This window comes from Doryrhamphus excisus, chromosome 17 (assembly GCF_030265055.1).
Source record: "Doryrhamphus excisus isolate RoL2022-K1 chromosome 17, RoL_Dexc_1.0, whole genome shotgun sequence".
Classification (NCBI taxonomy): Eukaryota; Metazoa; Chordata; class Actinopteri; order Syngnathiformes; family Syngnathidae; genus Doryrhamphus; species Doryrhamphus excisus.
The window spans coordinates 6,771,522-6,784,610 of NC_080482.1; the positions used below are offsets into that span (position 1 = coordinate 6,771,522).

At 40.9% G+C, this 13,089-nt stretch overlaps 2 protein-coding genes across 4 annotated transcripts; one reads left to right on the plus strand and one right to left on the minus strand.

The window, feature by feature from the left end:
* The first annotated feature begins 26 nt into the window (after nt 1-26).
* Nucleotides 27-10,489, plus strand: kel (Kell metallo-endopeptidase (Kell blood group)). Of its 3 annotated transcripts, XM_058052740.1 has the most exons (18): nt 27-609; nt 1,475-1,763; nt 1,850-2,113; nt 2,193-2,314; nt 2,411-2,569; nt 2,643-2,714; nt 4,165-4,353; nt 5,288-5,448; nt 5,530-5,803; nt 5,869-5,967; nt 6,044-6,121; nt 7,338-7,462; nt 7,541-7,630; nt 9,034-9,101; nt 9,170-9,202; nt 9,269-9,321; nt 9,395-9,484; nt 9,548-10,489. In XM_058052740.1, exons 1-18 carry the CDS (start codon nt 583-585, stop codon nt 9,692-9,694), a joined length of 2,340 nt encoding a protein of 779 aa, XP_057908723.1. In that variant the 5' UTR covers nt 27-582; the 3' UTR covers nt 9,695-10,489. The 3 variants fall into 3 exon arrangements, with proteins under 3 accessions (XP_057908723.1, XP_057908721.1, XP_057908722.1); XM_058052738.1 differs by having other exon boundaries at nt 9,170-9,321; XM_058052739.1 differs by having other exon boundaries at nt 7,356-7,462; nt 9,170-9,321.
* Nucleotides 10,490-11,463: 974 nt separating this feature from the next.
* emg1 (EMG1 N1-specific pseudouridine methyltransferase) lies at nt 11,464-12,972 on the minus strand. The gene is made up of 5 exons (XM_058052747.1): nt 12,777-12,972; nt 12,362-12,463; nt 12,122-12,263; nt 11,848-12,053; nt 11,464-11,780 (listed from the first exon to the last, which is right to left on the minus strand). Exons 1-5 carry the CDS (start codon nt 12,924-12,926, stop codon nt 11,667-11,669), a joined length of 714 nt encoding a protein of 237 aa, XP_057908730.1. The 5' UTR covers nt 12,927-12,972; the 3' UTR covers nt 11,464-11,666.
* Nucleotides 12,973-13,089: the final 117 nt, after the last annotated feature.

Here is a 13,089-nt window from a genome sequence, read left to right on the forward strand (position 1 = left end):
GACGAAGTCATGTGACCCCCCCCCCCCCCCCCCTCTTCCCCCCCTCACTAAGCTTGATCACATACATGTGGCGTGAAGCTGGAGGACGGCACACTTCTCTATCAGTCACCACCAGCCATACTTAGCACTGATAATGACGCCAACGTGTGTATATGTTGTGTTTACTTCCTATCATTTGTTTACTTTGTCCGTTGCAATGCGGCAATAATCAAACGCAATTGATTGGCCTGGTTTTTATTTTTCTCAGCTTTGTGTTCTTTTTGACTTTGGTATGAATGCAGCTTGAATATTTTTATTTTATAAATTAGATCCTTTTTTGTCTGCAGTTTACATTAAATCAACACCATGCATGTCCCCTGTACTACAAACTAAATACACTGCTGCACAGTATATGTAAAGGAGTGTTCATGTTCCCTGTGTAGTTTTTTTTTTCTTTTATCAGTGTGACATGAAAGAAAAGACTTGAGTGATGGAGGCAGATAAAGAGCTGTCTGACGGAGCGAGAAGCTGACGTGTGGATGTCAGATGTGAAAGAACGACGCCAACAGCAGACAAACACAGCAGGACGTCCATCTGCCAAGAATGAGTCCAACTCCTAATGGATTCGAGGTAGGACCAAAAATATCTTAAGTTGCTATGAGGCCTCTTATGCACTTAGGATGACACAGCGCTAAACTAATGTTTTAACTTTATACTGCAAATTGGGTCCTGTTCCTCTGTTTTAAAGTAAATAACCCTGACAAATGACCCAAATATTGGAGCTTCTACCAAAGGCGTCATCACAGATGTTTATAAGTCCCTTCAACTTAAGTACATTAATTATAACATTGTTTACAATGGAAAATTACATCTTGTTTGTTTAAATTATTACTATTTTCACAACAAATTAAATTAACCTTTTAAAATTAGATTTAAATTTTATTAAAAATAAGCTCGGGCTGCACGGTGAAACAGCTAGGAGACCCAAGTTCGATTCCACCCTCGACCATCTATGTGTGGAGTTTGCATGTTCTCCCCGTGCATGTGTGGGTTTTCTCCGGGTACTCCGGTTTCCTCCCACATTCCAAAAACATGCTAGGTTAATTGGCGACTCCAAATTGTCCATAGGTATGAATGTGAGTGTGAATGGTTGTTTGTCTATATGTGCCCTGTGATTGGCTGGCGACCAGTCTCTCGCCCGAAGACAAGTTGGGATAGGCTCCAGCAACCTTTGCGAGGATAAACAGTAGAAAATGAATGAAAATAAGCTATGATTCTTTCTACTCCTTTTCAGACATGCTATTGCTTCACTGTTACTGTTCTATGGTTGTCATCATACATTCGTCACTGGTACATTTCTGTGGTAGAATAACAACAAAAAGCACACTTTTGGAGCTAATAATTTCGAGACTTGTTGAGTTTTACAAGATCTGCTGGGGTCTTGTATGTTCTGCGTTTATAAGTACTATATTATTTGACATACTTGCATCCTCAGCTATCACCATCACAGCCAGATCCTGAGAGGGGGCTTCACCCCTCAGCTCTGTTTCAGCTGAATCTCCCCACCCAAGAACCTGCAGAGGCCAACCGCCAACAGCAAACGGAGCAGGATCTTCAGCACCTACCAGGGACCAACCTTGAGCCACAACAGACAGATGAACGGACTCAAACAAAATATCGGTGTCCACTCTGTCTCTTCATTCTGGGCTTCTGTTCATGTGCTGCAATCCTGGGAATGACTTATTACCTACACCACTTTCTTGACAAGAACCAGGCACCCGTCGGTGGGCCCACACACGATTAAAAAAAAAAAAAAAAAAAGCCAAATTTTGAATTCCTGGTGTAATTCTGCTCTCATTTGTTCCTGTAGTCACCCCATGTTCCTCCCCAGCCTGCCAAAGGGCCTCGGTTCTTCTCTCTGTGTCTGCTGACCCCTTCACGCACCCGTGTGACTACTTCAAGTTCTCATGCGGACCTGACAGTGGGGGGCACCACCGAGAACAGAACATGCAGGGGCACCAGAGAGCAAAGTCCAGAGTACGGCAAAGCAAGACGAGAGAGGACCGGAACGTCAAAGAAAAGAGCACGCTGGATAGGGAAACTGAGCTGTTTCAGTATATGCGGGAAATTTTAGGTATGGGACGTCTTCATTTCTTCAGCTGCATTTGATGCTTAATGAGTGTCTTTCATTTTTACTGTGTCACTCTTATCAGAATCCAATGACAGACTCACAAGCTCAGCTGTGCAGAAGGCCAAAAGCTTCTACCGCTCATGTTTGGACACCAAGTCCTTGGACATTGCTGGAGTGGAACCTTTCCTCATGCTCATCCAGAAGGTGATGATACATAGAAAAATACAACTCACCTTATATTTAATATGACTCGTCCCACTGTGTCCGGTACCAGAATCTAGTATTGATATTTCCTTGCAGTTGGGGGGTTGGCCCGTGTCAGGCCAGTGGAATCAAACCGACTTTAACGTCACCCTCGGTGTGCTGATGAGGGACTACGCCACCTTCCCCTTCTTCAACCTCTATGTCGGCAAAGACCCTAATGACACGGCTAGCAAGAAGACCAAACAGTACATACAGGTTAGGTCTTTTAAACAGTCACGAGGTAGCATCGTCATGGAAACGCCACATGAATCCACATCTGTGCCTGCAGATTGATCAGCCAGACCTGTTGATCCCCATTGAATGGAACAGCAAGACGCAGAAGTCTCAAGCAAGAACAGAGGTTGGTTGGCTAATGGATACTCGTGCTATTATGTAGCTTGGTAATGGTAATGGTTTTATTTCATTTGAACATGCATCAGATTACAATTGAATGCATCACATAATCAGTTCACAGTTCCCCATGTCCAAAAGGAGTAGGAAGAAGCAACGCTTAGTAAATCCTACCCCTCCATCTGGTACTTTTACAATCAGTAACTGTTACATTTGTTCACTTCCTGCTTTCCTAATTTTTATTTTAATTTTTTTGGCACATATCGAAGTACGAGGTTATATGACTATACAATGACATAATGGGTACTATAGTAAGTGTCAATATAGTGATATTTATCACATACTACAGTATTAATTGTCCCTGTACCCCAGAAACCGCCCATGAATGATACGGGAAAAAGGCCGAAATGATACTGTGTCAAAGCCCAGGGCAGTGATATTGATAAAATATAGAGTTTAACCATGTCCAGTATCAACCCCCGTAGCTGTCCTCTCAGAGCGCGCTGCTCTGGTATCGTGCCCGTGAAACAACCAATCAGAGAACAGCGCACAAGCGTGAAAACACAGTTTACACTGTTTAGATATAATAAATGTAATAAACTGAACATTTTCTGGAAACAAAATGGTCTTTTGATTAAATAATACACGATAATAAGCTCATGATTAAATAGTGTGTAATAATATCATCACATGGTTTGTCTGGAATCAGGCCCAGTATCCTGCCCCCGCGTGCCAGTATCAGCCACTTGGGGGCATGATACCTGACCTGATACCAGACAAACCATGTGATAACCTATAAGTATAGCACATCATGACTGGTTCAAGACTCTTCATCCTTGTATTTAGCAAACATCAACTGCTTGTATTGTTTCTTGAATTGGCTCATCGTTGTGCATTGTTTGAGGGTCTTACTCAATCCATTCCATAGTTTGATTCCACATACTGAAATGCTATGGCTTTTTAACGTAGTCCTAGCATATAAGTGTTTCAAATGTAGTTCTTCCCTGAGATCATATTTCTCCTCTCTTGTAGAGAAGTATTGGATGACATTTTTAGCGAATTGGTTATTTTTTAGCCTTATGCATTATTTTAGCTGTTTGAAGATTAACTATATCAGCAAGTTTAAGTATTTGTGATTTTAGAAATAAGGAGTTAGTATGTTCTCTGTAGGCGGCATTATGAATTATCCTTACTGACCTTTTAGCGAGTGACGATTGCTTTTATAGTTATTAACCCATATTTCCACACAATAAGTAAGATATGATAGAACCAGAGAGCAATAGTGTGGAGTGATTTCTGATTGAGAACAAATTTTGCTTTGTTCAATATTGAAATATTTCTGTCCACCTTATGTTGTATATTTAATAATATGAGGTTTCCAGCTCATATTTTAATCTATTGTGATCCCCAGTAGCTTACTGTACATGTTATGTTACTTTATGCTTCCGATCACTGCATAGACGCTGCGTCCTTTCTTGGCTTCGTGTCAGAGGTACCTGGCGTTGCTGGGGGCCCCGGCCAGCAGCAACATGATCCACGTGGGGATGTTCATCTCTTTGTCTTCTGAGCTGGCTGTGGCCGCAACACCTCTGAGCCATCGCATGGCCAAAGGAGAGCTCTATCAGCGCATGACCATTAAAGAGTTACAGGTAAAGTCACTTTAAGTGTCTTGGGATGGTGCATGTTACAATAGGTGGGCAAAAGTGTAACCACTTCCACCCTTTTTCTGAGATTCTTAGTTCTTCCAAACTCTAATTGGGACTTTTGTCTTTATTGTGTAGTCTCATGTTTCATTACATAAAGGATCCAGACGTCTTATTCATTCTGAATTATACTACATTATACCCAGTGACATGCAGTCAGGGCAGGCATAATTAATTTTTAGTATATTCTCTGTATGATTTCAATAGTTTTTTTTAACACTTCGAAAATCGTTGAAATTGCGCATTTCCTGATCAAATACAAAGAGGTCAACATAAGGTGATGTTGCCTTGAGCTTCTCTTGTCAGGTTAGTACACAAGGCCAACCTACTGAGCGCCCGATAGTTTGTCAGCATGTCACTAATAATATAATGTTGCAGAAATATTTTAATATATATATATATATATATATATATATATATTTTTTTTTTTTTTTTTTTTTTTTTAATATTTTATAAAATATTATTTATTAACATCACTTCTTATACCAATCTGGTTATTTGGGTTGATGCGAAATTGAATACGATAATGTATATTTAATTATAGTAAAAAAAAATATTTAAATACTGGACTGGTCGCCAGCCAATCACAGAGCACATATAGACAAACAACCATTCACACTCACATTCATACCTATGGACAATTTGGAGTCGCCAATTAACCTAGCATGTTTTTGGAATGTGGGAGGAAACCGTAGTACCCGGAGAAAACCCACGCATGCACGGGGAGAACATGCAAACTCCACACAGATATGGCCAAGGATGGAATCGAACTAGGGTCTCTCGGGAGAACATGCAAACTGAAATATTGTACTCCGCATGGGTTGAATATAATTACATGCAAGTTCAGGTTTCATGGTTTCGCTTTCTAATGTGTCTGCAGCACAAGGCTCCAGCCGTGGACTGGTTGGGGTGCCTGCAGGCTGCTTTCCACCCACAGCCCCTCATGGAAGACGACCACGTCCTCCTGCACAACTTGCGTTACATCGTGCAGATGTCCCGCATCATTGGCAAGTGGCTGACAAAGCACGAGCTGAGCAAAAGGTACTAGAAGTGACCCACAATGCATCACAGATGTCTTCACACACGTCCTCTGGTTTCTGACCCCCTTCCCATTCTGCTTAGTGGCCCCCTCCATACCTTCATGGTGCTGAACTTGCTGCACACTTTAATGCCCGCCTTGGACTCCAGATTCTCTGACACAGCCAAGAACTTATCAGAGACTTTGGACCACACAGGCGTGAGGCAACGCAACTTCCACTTTCAAAACATCTTCACCATGGATGGTGGAGCTCTTCACCAGGCAGCCCCTCGCTGGAAGCGCTGCGTGATCGAAACCGAGCGAGGGTTCCACGGGGTTCTGGTACATCTGTTAAGGGAGAACATTTCAGGTGGAGAGGTGAGGTGACATCACAAGGGCGTTACGGTATTTCAACTGAGGATCGCTTTTTATATTTCTAACAGGCAGAAGAGATGATTTACGACATCCTGTACTCGTTAAAGTCTCAAGTACACCAACTCAGGTGGACAGACGACAAGACTCTACAGTTTGTTATGAAAAAGGTGATTTATGACATACTGTAAGTTGTCTCTTTGAACCTGAACATTTATTTCATTAAAATGACTTCTCCGCCATCAGGTTAAATCCATAACTCCAAGACTGGTGACTACAAAGGAAATCTCCGATGAGGCTGAGCTTGACTTGCTTTTTTCTCAGGTAAATGAATTCTTACATACCCTTGCTGTGCATGGATTTCTATATCTTATTTTACTATCTTATTTTTATTTTAAATAAGTCTCCGAGGTCCCACAATGGTGTATTGGAAGTGTGTTGTTCAAAACTAACTGGTACTGGAATTTAGGCAGTTTAAAAGTGCTTTTAGTAAGCCCTACTGGGAAAATGTGTTGTTTTTTTTTGTGTCTGTAGCTTTAATGCTAATGAGTTGTGTTTGCTCTCCAATACACATCCAAGAATCCCTTCTTTATTGTGGTTACAATTGTCCCAAAGTAGAAATCCTTTTTTATGAATGGAAGAATTAGACATAGAAAACCTGTTTACGATCTTCTTTGTTTGTTACTTTCGACTTTTTCCTAATTGCGGAGTCGCCACAGACGATCTTTTTTGATCCGATGATGCATATTAGTGGAGATTCGAATCCAGGGTAACCACTCCAAAGTCCAGAACGCTAACCACTACACCACGGCGGGTGTTTATAATCTTCTAAAAAAATTTAAAACATTATTACAGCCCTGGGCTGCACGGTGGTTGAGCGGTTAGCGCGCAGGCCTCACAGATAGGAGACCCAAGTTCAATTCCACCCTCGGCCATCTCTGTGTAGAGTTTGCATGTTCTCCCTGTGCATGCGTGGGTTTTCTCCGGGTACTCCGGTTTCCTCCCACATTCCAAAAACATGCTAGGTTAATTGGCGACTCCAAATTGTCCATAGGTATGAATGTGAGTGTGAATGGTTGTTTGTCTATATGTGCCCTGTGATTGGCTGGTGACCAGTACAGGTTGTACCCCGCCTCTCACCTAAAGACAGCTGGGATAGGCTCCAGCACCCACCGCGACCCCTTATCCTCACGAGGGTCGCGGTGGGTGCTGTCACAACCCTGTAGACATGAAATAACGCCCATATAGTCAGTTTTACACTCATATAACCCAATCAGAGAAAATATAGCCATTTATGTTGTGTGTGAAGTGTATGTGAAGTGATGTTGTGTGTTATTATGATGATGATTATTATTTTAATTACGTTGTGAGATCATTTAAATCTGGAATATAAAATATTGTTCTGGTGATCAAGTCTTGGGCTTTTCTCATCGAACATTAATTCGATATTAACTCAACATATTTTACTTCCAGCTCCCACGCTTGAAGCTGATAGTTAGCAGGTTTTGTATTAAGATGTCTTTTTTTTTTTTTAACAAAGCTGACGCCATCCTTGCAGGTGTCTGTCCGCATGCAGAGTTTCTTCTCCAACTACCTGCAGCTTCTGTCCTTGTGGCAAAAGAGACGCAGCAAACTCTTGAATGTGCAGAATGATGCCACTGATATGTAAGAGTCTAATTAATATACAGAACTCGGGGTGTCACAAATTCATACTAATTATGCTACTTGTTGCTTTTGTTTAAGTTTGTCCGTCTCGCCATCTCTTCTGGGAAATGACCTGATCATCCCCATGGGAATGTTTATCCCTCCTCTCTTCCATCCCACATATCCAAGGTAAATTGTTGTTTTTGTGTCATTATGGTGTACACACAACATCAATTCCAACATCAATTGCAACCTTTGACCTTAGACAGGGCATAATTTCAACCAACACACTCCAGAATCTTGTAGAAAGTCTTCCCAAAACAGCGAAAGCTGCAAAACTAATTCAAAATCACCTTTATTGTTTAAAAAACATTATCATCACTGTCCAATGAAAATAATGGCAACCAGTCCAATGTGTACCCCATACCCGGGACCCTACTGAGGACAAGCAGTATAGAAAATAGATGCATGAACTATACATATTAATAAAAATTGTCATTCAAATATTCACTGCTGCTACAAAAAGTTAATTTAATATTCAATGATGTAATAACATTGGCTACTGGGAGAAATGTATTATATTTTAGCCAATAAGTGAAATATTAAAAATACATATTTGGATGATTTTCTACCGCTTTTCCTCACGAGGGTCGTGGGGGTGCTGGAGCCTATCCCAGCTGTCTTCAGGCAAGAGGCGGGGTACACCCTGGACTGGTGGCCAGCCAATCACAGGACACATATAGACAAACAACCATTCACACTCACATTCATACCTATGGACAATTTGGAGTCGCCAATTAACCTAGCATGTTTTTGGAATGTGGGAGGAAACTGGAGTACCCGGAGAAAACCCACGCATGCACGGGAAGAACATGCAAACTCCACACAGAGATGGCCGAGGGTGGAATTGAACCCCGTTCTCCTAGCTGTGAGGTTTGCACGCTAACCACTCGTCCGCCGTGCAGCCCTTTTATAACAATTAATAATGTTAAATAATAATTTGCATGTGTTTCGTTTGGACGATGACAATATTTAGTTTGGTCATTGTTCACTTCCTGTGTTTTGTCTCACCATTTTCTAATTATCGTACTTTCTGGAGTATAAGTCGCTCTGGAGTATAAGTCGCACAAGGCCAAAAATGCATAATTAGGTGGAAATAAAAAACATACATAAGTCGCACTGGAGTATATTTTTATATATAGAATTTATTTTACATAATTGGCGACTCCAAATTGTCCATAGGTATGAATGTGAGTGTGAATGGTTGTTTGTCTATATGTGCCCTGTGATTGGCTGGCGACCAGTCCAGGGTGTACCCCGCCTCTCGCCCCAAGACCGCTGGGATAGGTTCCAGCACCCCCCGCGACCCTCATGAGGAAAAAGCGGTAGAAAATGAATGAATGAATAAATTTTACAAACTACTTGACCAAAACAGGAAGACAATTGCCATTTCCAAAAATTGGTGTTCCCCAAATTCCAGAAATATGCCACCTTTTTCCAACTTATTGCAATACACCTCAAACATGGTTGTATGTGATATGTTATATCCCTCAACTTTTAAATTCCCGTTTTTGCTGTCTTCAAAAAAACAGAGCTATGAATTACGGCGTGTTGGGCTTCCTCCTTGCCAAAGACGTCCTTCACCTGCTTCTACCTGACGGTAAAAAAAAAAGCTTATCATCCTTAAATGTGTCTTCTCTACATCATCATGTTGTTATGTTTGTGCAGTTTACTCCAAGAGCGAGTCGGTGCACGCTGTGGGTGAGTGCGTGTGGTCCCATTACCTAACAGTGACAAACAAGAAGGGTGTGCTTCCACTTCCTGCAGCTCAGCAGCAGGAAGTGTGGCTGCAGTATTCGGCACTGCAGATAGCGCTGAAGGTCAGAGGATTTAGCATTTTGGTGTTCACACTGTACAACGATAATTCATGTACGTTTTTCTACGTCATAACAGGCTTATAAAAGGAGTTTAAAGAAGCAGCCGGAAGACACGTCACTCTCTGGATTCTCACTCACTCGACTGTTCTTTATGTCTTTTTCTCAGGTACGCTTATACGCCTTTTATTTTTATACCCTGTTCTCTTCATCTTTCTTCTCTTTTCTTCAGGTCAACTGCAACGCCGACCCTCATCATCATTTGATGCCATTGGAGCCTTCCTTCCTGATCTCAGCCATTTGTGCTAAGTCCCGTCTTTGTCCGACTAACCTCGAGTGTCCCAAAACAACTCAGCGGGATTTAACACTCAGATGCTGAGCGTCACAAAGAGGTGATCATGAAACTTCACAAGCATGTTTGGTGCAGTTTTAAGCCCAAAAAACAAGGTGGCAGAGTTTCATTTTATAAGAGCTCGGCCTGCATCTTTCCCACTGAAACCCATGCTCCCAGGAAGTGACAAGGCCTCTCTGGCCTTTTAATGCATTTGAATGCATGCACACACGTGGAAAAAATGTGAAAATTGTAAATAGTTCATGGTGTTATATTTGTAAAAAAAAAAAAAATTCATGTAAATAACCATTTTTTGTGTGTTTATGTTGTGGCATCGACGTTTAGATATTTTAGCTAAATATATATGGCTAGATTTGTGTGAAAGTTACATTCATTCATTCATTTTCTACCGCTTTTTCCTCACGAGGGTCGCGGGGGGTGCTGGAGCCTATCCCAGCTGTCTTTGGGCGAGAGGCGGGGTACACCCTGGACTGGTCGCCAGCCACTCACAGGGCGTGAAAGTTACATATTTTACTGAAACATATTCACATTTCTACTGCGGACTACTAAATAGCCCAAGAACACAATATTTTCTATGCCTTGAAAAATCAGTCAAAATCATCACAAATGGCTGGAATTGAATGAGTTAAAAACAAATAGGCTGTAACATTGTGTACATACGAGAATGTAGAATAATTCTGCGTATTACTAACAGGATGTGTTAGATGACTGTTTTTTGTTTTTTTTTTTCTACATGAGCCTTGTTTGCATTCTGTTATTTGGACAATGTGTTCAAAGTTTAATGCTCTTCTGTTGCAAAATAAACTGTCATGGTCAATTCAATGTACAGTATGCAATTCCTGCCGAGGCTCTCTGAGCTGATGACATTTTGTTGGTAATATAACATCTTTTGGGTGACAAATTTAAGACACTAAATATTTGACATCTCTACCTAATTTAGGACTTACTCAACATTAGCTAACATGACGTATTAATATGGGGCCAAAACATCACAATACAAACATTATATAGTCTCATTGATAATGTATGGTAAGTAATACATTGGCTCTGTTCTGTAAAAACTGATGCCTAAAGTTCTAAATCAGGGGTCTCAAACACGCGGCCCGCGGGCCACATGAAAGTTTGTTAGTGCGCCCCGCGCAAGTTTGATATGGATGCAGTATGGTATCATGTACCCAGAAAAAATTATTACGTTTGATTGTTCATGTTAAAGTTTAAATAACTTAATAGTTATCCTCCCTATCCGTGTGGAAGTGGTAAGTCGGGTCGCTAGCTCTCTAGTTTGCGAGTTAGCATGTGTCTCAAGACCCTGCAGTTGCGCAATATGTTGTAAATAAAAAAAGTATAAATGTGACTATAGTCGTGTTTTGTCATGTCTACAGGGCTCTAATAATGCTTTGTTCATTTTAATCTGAAAAAAAAAAATTTGTCTACCCACCAACTATATGTGGTTTCTTAAGTTTTTATTTGCCGTTTTATTATTATTATTATTATATTTATTTATTACTGATTGATTTTCTTTATTCTTGATTTGTTTATTTATTTTTCATCTTATTTTATGCAGAAAAAAAATTAAGATATTTGAGAACAGTGGAATGTTTTATCAGAGCTTTTATTGTAGAAAATCGGAACCAAAGCACTGAAAAAGTTTGTATATTTTTCTGTTATTAATAAATGCGTTTTTTTTTTTTGTGGAAAACCTGATACGGCCCAGCCTTGCCCAGACCCTAGCTCCAGTGGCCCCCAGGTAAATTGAGTTTGAGACCCCTGTTCTAAAGAATTGTTTCAACAATGAATATCAAAAACAAACAATGTATTTGTATTATTTATAATACAAGCTGACAATAAAACAAAGAATTTCAGCTTCTTCATGAGAATCATCACTGTAGAAGTGTCTACATGGAGATTATCATCGTACAAAAGAGGGTCAACAAAGCATCCGTGGTCCAGTCTATTCACAAAAAGTTTCTGGCTTGAGTGGGGAGAACTTGAGGTTCTATCACAAAACCCCCCATACCTCCTCAAAGGCCGAGCACATCTTTGCACAGGTGAGTGCAGCAGAAAGGGGGTAGTTACTGATGGACACCGTCTTCTCCGTGTAGTCCACATTCACCTGTTGAGGGGACGCTCATTAATAATCTTGACACAACACAAATCGAAATATGGTGACAGAGTCTTACCGCTCCATGTGCAAACGCGCCGATCACCACTGCAGCCGGTCCTTCCGGCACCAAGGAGCGAGGGCCCACGGCCTCTCCGGCGGAGAAGGAAGTTGAGATCCGCGGGCAGCCGGGTGGCAGGTGGTCCGACACGGGATTCTTGATTATTCTCAAAAGCTTGTGAGGACCGTCGGCTGCTCGCACGCTAAGCTTGTGCAGTAGCTGAACTAAAATAAAAAACAAACATATGTTAGATACATGAAAATATACATTGTGTTCAACTACAGTTGTTTACCCATAAGGCCACAGAAGCGAGTGAAGGTTCTTGGGATGCGAGTCTGTGGGTTGATCTCGATTAAGGCGTTTTTCGCCGTGTGGATGTAAACCTGCAGCAGGCCGGCTCTGTTCAGCGGACTATCCATTAACATGAGCAAACACTGGTGGGGGACAAACACAATATTATGTGGTTATTTTGTTATTGGCGCACATCTCAATGCTACATACATACATACAACATTGATTGACAGCTGATTACCTGATGTGTGATATCCGGTCTGATGTGTCCTGGATCCCTTCCACTTTTTATGATAATGTTTTTGTGTTGATCACAATTCAGCAACTCGAAACTTTTACCAACCTATAAAATAAATGAATACATCGATTATTATCACACATTTGATCATCAATCACTATTTGTGGAGCAGATTGAATGCTTGTATTAGTTACAAAGCGAAATATTTTTCCATCTTTTTTAGCTAAAATTGCTTTTAGTCATTTATTTATGACAAATATTGTGCTCGTATCACAAACTGATTGTTATTTAACTGATCTGTCCCACTATATTTGTAAAATGAAGTGGGTACTGTACTACGTATATATACAAAATAGTCTCACTAGTTTTTTATGGACTACTACTCGTCGTAGATAAAATGACAACCTGCCACGTTTACCTTCACAGTTTCTAACGAGGCTCCCTCCAGAATAACAACTAACCGCCTCTCCGCCATGCGGTCATGCAGACTACGGAGATGTTTTGCAGCTTTCGGTTCATATTCGTCCAAATGTTCCAGACCACGCTTCTTCCCGTTGGCAGCCGCCATCTTGCCTTCACTGGTATCGGTATTAGACTAACTGTCGCAGAATGTATACGTCAACATAGAAAAATGAAAAATAACACTTAATTGTATGGAGTACATTTGTGATTGCTTTAGTACGGGTACATTATTTACAATACATTAATTATGTTAGAGTAAAAAAATATAT

What these genes read in the sequence shown, in the direction of transcription:
- kel (XM_058052738.1), top strand. Translation starts at nt 583, where the DNA reads ATGAGTCCAACTCCTAATGGATTCGAG. An exon ending in AGACCAAACAGTACATACAG is followed by an intron (nt 2,570 to 2,642) that starts GTTAGGTCTTTT and finishes CTGTGCCTGCAG; the next exon opens with ATTGATCAGCCAGACCTGTT. An exon ending in CACTGCAGATAGCGCTGAAG is followed by an intron (nt 9,322 to 9,394) that starts GTCAGAGGATTT and finishes ACGTCATAACAG; the next exon opens with GCTTATAAAAGGAGTTTAAA.
- emg1 (XM_058052747.1), bottom strand. Translation starts at nt 12,926, where the DNA reads ATGGCGGCTGCCAACGGGAAGAAGCGTGGTCTGGAACATTTGGACGAA. An exon ending in CCTCGTTAGAAACTGTGAAG is followed by an intron (nt 12,464 to 12,776) that starts GTAAACGTGGCA and finishes TTTATTTTATAG; the next exon opens with GTTGGTAAAAGTTTCGAGTT. An exon ending in GACCGGATATCACACATCAG is followed by an intron (nt 12,264 to 12,361) that starts GTAATCAGCTGT and finishes GTCCCCCACCAG; the next exon opens with TGTTTGCTCATGTTAATGGA.